General features: G+C 54.2%; 1 protein-coding gene across 1 annotated transcript; it reads right to left on the bottom strand.

Moving 5' to 3' along the window:
- Positions 1-303: 303 nt before the first annotated feature.
- B3GNT7 (UDP-GlcNAc:betaGal beta-1,3-N-acetylglucosaminyltransferase 7) lies at positions 304-6541 on the bottom strand (the record flags this gene model as incomplete). The annotated part of the gene is given in 4 exon segments (XM_082288266.1): positions 304-1453; positions 5889-6009; positions 6012-6053; positions 6484-6541. Coding segments are annotated over 4 exon segments (1371 nt in total).
- Positions 6542-7513: the final 972 nt, after the last annotated feature.

Raw genomic sequence — 7513 nt, 5'->3', positions numbered from 1 at the left:
TACCTAAAGCAGAGCACAAACCTCTTTGCCCTCTCTCCATTTTATGCTAGACTTGTCATGTTCTGTTGGGTTTTTTCTCTTTTTCAGCAACCCCCAACCCAGCTGGAGATAAGTGAACCACAATACAGTACAGGAACAAACACTATCACAAACCCTGCCCGCGAGCACAGCATCTCTGCCCTCCTTGCCCCGGAGGGCAGTGCCCCTGAAGGATTCATGTGCCACCAGCAGAGGCTCACCCCACCCCAGAGCAGGGATCAGTTGTCCCAGCTCCTGCAGGCCTAGCTCTCCAGAGAGACTGAACTAAAGGACATTGAGTTTTCTTGAGCATGTCAAATTACTGTGGACCAAGTCCCACATTTGGAGCAATTCTGGAGGCAGCAGTTTATGAACCACCAACATACTTCGGTAAAAACATGGCTCCTTGTTCATCTTGCTGTTCTTGTTTTTCACAATGCCAAAAGTTTTGAAGCCCTCATGGCCAACAGGTGATACTTTAAGGACCTCCAAACACATCCCTAGGAAGACGTCATCAATGGGGTACAGCTCCAGTGTCTCAGAGGTCTTATGCAGCCTCTTGGCCAGGGCTCCATCCATGATGAAGCCCCCACCCCCTGCATAGGGTGGGTAGATGTTTTTGTTGTAGAGGGCACTGGGGATGTAGTACTTGTTCTCCTTCTTACGAATCGGCCTGGCCTTGTAGAGGACATCCCCCACAAAGAGGTCCTCTCCCTCCTTCTTATCCTCCAGGAACTCCAGGATGTTGCTGGGACTCACAAACACATCGTCGTCACCTTTGAAGATGAAGCGAACGTTGTCACAGTAGATGTCGAACCACTTCAGGAAATGGACCTCTTTGAGGGTGAGGTTGAAGAAGCTGTCCAGGAAATCCCACTGCAGAATGTCCCCATAGATGTGGTTCTCATAATCCAGCAGTTTCTGGTAGTTGGCTCTCTCCTCCTCCTTGGAGGCCGTGCCCAGCAAGAACAGCGTCCTGATCCTCTTGCCCTCCACCTCCTTCTCCTGGCCCCAGGTCCTCCGGATGGCCTCACGGCGGTCATGCTGCGTGATGATGGACTTGACCACGATGAGCAGGTAGACATCCCCGCTGCACTTCTCCGGGTGGTTGATCAGCATGGGGAAGTAGCGGCAGTGCCTATAGAGCAGGAACTGCTGGAAGTTGGGCTCCAGCCCTTTGAACCAATCCACCTTGCTGAAGTTCTGGTTGGCTGAGCAGTTGGTAGTGGTGACATCCCAGGATTTTGTTTGCTTTGCCGTCACGCTCTCCTCCTTCACAGGAGCTTTCTCCTTCTTGGTCTTCCAGAAAGTGCTGCTGATGGAGAAGGCATTGTCTCTCTTCTGCGATTTCAAGGGCTCTGAAGGGGGGAGTTCTTTTTGCTGCTGGCCCTGCATGAACTGGTTGGGGGCCATTCCGCGCTGCAGCACCGTCACCGTAATGATCAGCAAGAAGGAGAGACAAACTGTTTTGTAGATGGTCTTCTTCCTAAAGGGAAGAGACAAGGGGTTAAAGAGAAGCTACAGGCTGCAAGAAGTTTGTCTACAAAAGCACTTCCTCAAGAGGTCATAAGATGCTCATAATCTGTGTTCCATCACCTTTTGAGGAGTAGAAACCTCATGGGAAGAGCTGCGGGACACCTCCATGCGTTCTTCCCAGCTGCATCCTGCTTGTGGGGTGACTCTGGGGCCACACTTAACTGTAGGAACAGGCACAAGGCATGTGGGGGTGGCTGCAGTGTCATCTGGTAACCCCAGTGCTAGGGCCAGGGAAGGGTTCACAGGAAAGATGAAAATGGGCTGAGAGAGAGAAATCAGGGTGAGAGTTTCAGCAAGGCAGCTGTTTCAGAGGAAAGTCCCAAGGGAAACCGCTGTTTCAGCCATCTGAAAATTGCAGTTTAGGACAAGAGCAGGAGGGAATTATCTCTTCCATGGAAGCCTTAGCTCCAAGACAGACATACTGTCCATGGCCTAGACTGGCATTATGGGTTACACAGCACTGAGAAACCAGAGCTGGGAAGACCATAAGAGTCAACAGGAAACTGGCACTGCTGTTTCATTTCAAAATGGCACATCAGGACAAAAAAAAAAAGTCATTTGAGTCAAATTTCAAGGTTCAGTAGGAAAAAGACATCGCTAACCCTACAACCACCTTGGGAACCAGTATTTCTGGGGGCACTCCTGGGCATTTTGGCAGCTCTTGGGTCCTGTTCCTTCCTTTGTGGTAATAAGGAGCAGTGGATGCAGGGCAGATTGGGTGGGCAGATTTTCCCAGCCTGTGACAAACCAGGTGTCTGCATGTCCAGGGTGTGCAGGGGATGAGTAGATCAAATCTAGTCCTTCCCAGGGCTGTCTTGCTGCTCTCCTCTGCTGCAGACCTATAGTCCTGGGAAGCTGCTGGCTCATGGGACAAACCCTGGATGGAGCTCATGGGGGCGTTGAGCAGGATCCTTCTGAGGTCCTTGGGACTGCGGGAAGGCTGCACTTGGAGATTATTGTGCACAATTCCTCCCCAGCCTGCTTTTCCACACAGCTAAAGGGTTTCTCATCCCACTGCCACAGAGGAGGGGGGCTGCCCTCTCTGCCCAGCTGCACAATGTAGCTCCTGAGCGCTTGGCTTCTCCACAGCTTGCACACCTGCACCAACTCCCTCCTGCCTCAGTCCTGCGTGTTCCAGCTGCCTTGGGCCATCTCCCTGTGCAAATGAGCACTGGGCACGGGACGATGGAAGCTGAGCTCCTCATGTCCACTCCAACAGCTTCCCAAGGGCAGCCCTATCTCTATCTGCTCCGACACAAGCTGCTTGGCAGTCTGTAGGCCCCTTTTTCCTACCACTGTGTTGTGGAGCTGAAGGAGACAGATGTGGCACTGGTCTCGGGATGCCCCTGTGCCTGTCCTCTTAATGTCAGAAGCACATCCCAGCCTAGGTGACACCCACGGGGACAGCCCTCAGGCCCCTGCTCCCATCAGAGACAGAAAGATCCAGAATCAACTCTAGCAGGCAGATGGCACCTTCACTTCAGGACAGTCCAGAGAAGGAGCTTGGTGCTGAAATCTGAAATATTTAACCCAAGTATTTTCCAGACAGACAAAAAAACCCAAAAAAGCCATGAAACTCTCCTAGACCCGGGGGCTGGATTGTGATCAGAACCACCAGGAAGCTGCTGGAGTTTCGGGCCTCAGACTGCACCAAAACACCTGCTTGGTGGGACACCCCATAGGCCCTCAGACCCCCTGGGGCAGGGGACAACATTGTGCTCAGCGATTTCACTCACCCTGAAATGCAGGAACCCCCAGATGGGAACCAGGAGCTTTCAGGAGCTCCTATCTCTGGCTTCACCCTGAAGCACAAAGAAGTTTTGAGCCCAATGTTTTCATGGGAAAACTGTGATCACTAGTGTGGACTGTGGGAGCGAGCGTGGAAATAAGTAATTACGGGTAAATGGATAGATATTCCCCATCCGGTTTTATATGTGGCCACTCATCTGAGACTGATGAGGGAGCAGTTCTGATTAGATCTCACCATTCCCTTAACCCTCTCCTGCCCTGCCTGCACAGCTTTGAGCTTATTCTTACAAATCCTTCCGTTCCAATACAACTTTACTCCAAGCACAGCCAAGCAATGTTTAAAAGCTCTCATCCATACCCGGCACTGCCGCAGAAATGACCCCTGTCACCCCCTGTGTAGTAATTCCATTTGCATCAATCCCATCCCACCACAATCTTACACTCCCCACCACACAAGGACAACAAGTGATAAAATACCCAGCCTGAGGGATAGCCAAATGTTCCCCAAAAGCCAAAGGGCAGGCAATTACTGATATAATTTTTTAAAATTTGCATAGGTAGGGCTGTCACTAACTGGCACAGATGGGTCCCAGCCTTGGCAGACTCAGCTTAACAGAGAGGAGCTGCATGGGTGCACCGACTCCCATTACTCTCCTTGGGTCCAGACAGAAGACTGACCCACGGCTGAGGGGAGAACTCCAGCTTTTATTAAGACGTGGAGTGTCGAGTGGCCTGGGTATGTTTATAGGTGAGGTGTTGCACAACAGCACAGAAACTTATTCCTTCTCCCTTCAGTTTCCCAGCTCTTACCAGTGCAACTCCTGCTTTGTTATAAGAACCTATTTGGGACTTTTCCTACTGGTCTGGCTGCAAACCACGGGGCCCCACCAGGTCCAGCAGGAACCAGGAGCCCCACAGCCGCCTCTGCCCTGCAGAAACCCTGACCCTGCACTGCCAGGAAATTGCTGGGGACTGGGAGGACCCTGAGTCACAACTGCAGGCAATTCCCACATCAAGGGTTTGGGGGGCAAAAGAGCAACAGTTGTTCGTGCATCTTTTTGGGTCGTGAGTCTTTTTGCTCTGTGGTCTCCTCAGCTGGGAAGTACTTCAGGTGTAAAAGTAGCTCCTGCTTTCTGGGGATGCATTGGCAAGGGAGGTGCTTTGGGTTTGTTGCCATCACAGAGAAGTCACCCTGCCAAGCCCCAGGACATTTGGGGCACAGCCCCCGGCCAGTTTCCATAGCAACCCCCGGAACTGGGGACACCCAGCACTGCAGGGTCCAAGGGTGGCAGCCACTGGGGTGGGGCTCCCATCGGTACCAACCAGGACTGACTGCCCCAACTGCTGGTGTTGGTGCCATCAAGAGAGCTTTGAAAGGGTCTTAACCTGCTCCTTCTCCTCCCTTTTATCCACCAAGGAAACTTCAAAAAAGCCTTCAAAAGCCTTCCTGTGAGGTGGCTGCGCCACCAGGCAGTTAAACATAAACTCCTAATTAGAGGTGGGCAGTATCCCTTTCAGGTGTTGATGCTCGAGGGCAGATGAGGCCCCGGGAGACAGGGGCTCTCTACCCCCATCCCATTCACTTTGGATTCACGTGAAAACCTCTTTGATCCGTCAGCGCTGTCTATTTATGTGAATGGGTTTTTTCTGGTCCCTCAGTTAGACCCAGTCACTGGAAGTACGGCCAATATAGAATCCCGTCTGTTGGTAGTGCCAAGGATTTGGAGAAGGGATCCTATAAAGGGGCAGATGCTGGGCAGAAAGCACCCAAATGACCCCAGAAATAGCCTGTACATTAACTGGGTGCAAGCACCAAGTGGGGCCGCAGCTCGCGATGGGGGTGCCCGGAGACGCGTCCCCTCCTCATAAAAGCTGTCTGGTTTAAATACAAGGCGGTAAAAACACGGTTCTGGGGAAGAGGCAAGAGCTGAAAGCTCGGGTGTTGCCCCCGCCGAGGGCATCTGCCCCCGGGCTGGCGCCGCCGTGGGACAGGGACCCCACCGGGCAGGGCTAGAGGCCCTGCTCTCCCCGGCCCCACCACAGAAACCAGCCCTTTTCAGGGAAAAGCTGGGAAAGGCATCCCCAGGGATGGGGGCCACCAACCGGCCGCCCCTGCCCGTTGCCCCCATCCTGCCTCCCACCGGGTCGGAGCTCCGGTGCCCGGGATGGAGAGAAATTTCTGTCGGGAGTGGACCCCCAGAGAGCCTTGCCCGGGGTACCGCGGCCAGGGAGACCCCGCCTGGGAGCCCCGCAGAGCCGGGGCGGCAGGAGGGTCGCTCCTGGGGTGGGGGCAGACGGACGGGACAAATGACAAACTCCGTCCTTAGTCGCTTCCCCATGCCCACCCTCCCCACCAGAGCTGCCCTTTCCCGGCCAGCCACCCCCGAGGCGACTCTCGAAAGGGACCCGGCGGGGAAGGGAGCTCGCAGTCCCCCGGCTCCGGGCAGGACGCAGTGCCGGGACGGCAGTGCCAGGCAGCAAGAGCGGAGGACACGGGACGGCGGAGCAGGGGACACCGGGACTCGGTAAGGGAGCGGGGCAGGAGCAGGGCTCGGGCTCCGCGCTCTCCGGAGATCACTCACCACTGGAACATGCTGGGAGTGGGACGGGGCGGCCGCTCCGCTGCTGGCCGGGCTGCCCGCGGTCCGGGCGCTTCTCTCTGCGCTCTTCCTCCTCCTCCTCCTCTTCTTTTTTCTTTTTTTTTCCCCTACTTTTTCTCTTTTCCCTCCCCTCTCTCTCCGAGGTGGAGCCTAGAGATGGATAGCAGAGCAGGTAGGTTAACTCTTGCCCTGCCCCTCCGTCCCGTCCCCCCGCCCGCCCCAGCAGGCAGAGACCTCCCCAGTGCTCCCAGGGCAAGGAGTTTAAAGGTGACACCCCACACGTTCCCCTGAGGACCCTCCCCGCTGCTGATGGGACACTCACCAGGATCTGGGAACTCGGCGGTGTCCTAGCCCAACTCCTCGTGCACCGTGCCCTTTCTGGGGTGCATTAGCTCTGCCCCAGAGCCTTTAATGCACCTCCTCGGATCCCCACCTCTCCTGGGACCCACCCTTCTCCCACGACCCACATCTCACTTAGGGTCCGCACCTTGTCAAGGACCAACAGTCTGCCCAGGACTCCAGTCTCACCAGGCATCCATGCTCTGTCCAGGACTCACACATCTCCTGTGACCCACAGCTCACGGGGGTGTAGGGAGTTGGCAGGGAGTTGCTGCAGCAGGAAGGTGCCTGCTCGGCATGCTAGGACCTCTCATGGGTCAAATTTCCAACAACACCACAGGCAGGTGAGGTGTCCTTCCAAACCGTTCCTTTAGTCCTGGTTCAGATGCAGTTTCACCAGTATTCCTGCTACAGCCATATCAGTATGAGACATCCCATTGCCCATTAAGAAGCAGATTTAAGATGTTCCTTTCCCTTTAAATGTATCATTTCAATTGGAGGTCTTCTTCAGCCATAAAAATCAGTCCCTGTAATTTCTGATATCTCCCTTTTGTGTCACCCTCCCAATCCCACCAGCTGCTCATGTCCACCATGAAGCCAGCCTGGGAAGCCTGCAGGAAATTTGCAATATTTTCTTTCCTGCCCAGCAGAGATATCCCAGTCCCCTTCTGAACAGTTCCTCTGCATTTTTTGTAAGTGATGAGGGTCAGGGTCTCCTACAGCTCTCACAACCCCCTGGATACACTGAGCTTCTCATGGGAAAGGCTCTTCTTTCCCAGGCTGGACATGCAGAGGAACCCACACAACCTCTGCTACTCAAACAGCACCAAGAAAACTCCAAATCCAGCTCAGTTTGGAGAGCAAGATTACATTGCTTTCTCCAGATCTGTTTCTCTGTCCTTATCTCAGCTTATCGCTTTCCCAGGTGCCCTGCAGCTCTCTGTCCTGGGGGCTGTGAAAGCTCCCCAGGAAACATTGCCCAAACAGGCTGTACCAGCTCTACAGCATCCCATGTCCTTATCACCACCGAAAGTCCCTACATACCTTCCCTGATACCTTTTTAGCCTACTCCCAGTGCCTATAGGAAAGTTTGTACTTGTTGCGCCCATGGCCCCAAGCAAATCATGGCCATGAGATTCACTGAGCATCATCTTGACCAGAACAGGTTGTAAGGACTCACCTCATCCCTGAAGCACAGGGATGGTAGATGCATGCCAGCCCATGGCTGGGAATTCACCTCACTCTGCAAAGAGGGGTTCACAGTGGAGGAG

The sequence above is a fragment of the Coloeus monedula genome, assembly GCF_965178545.1.
Source record: "Coloeus monedula genome assembly, chromosome: 10".
NCBI classification, from domain to species: Eukaryota; Metazoa; Chordata; class Aves; order Passeriformes; family Corvidae; genus Coloeus; species Coloeus monedula.
This window is presented reverse-complemented; position numbering and strand designations above follow the sequence as displayed.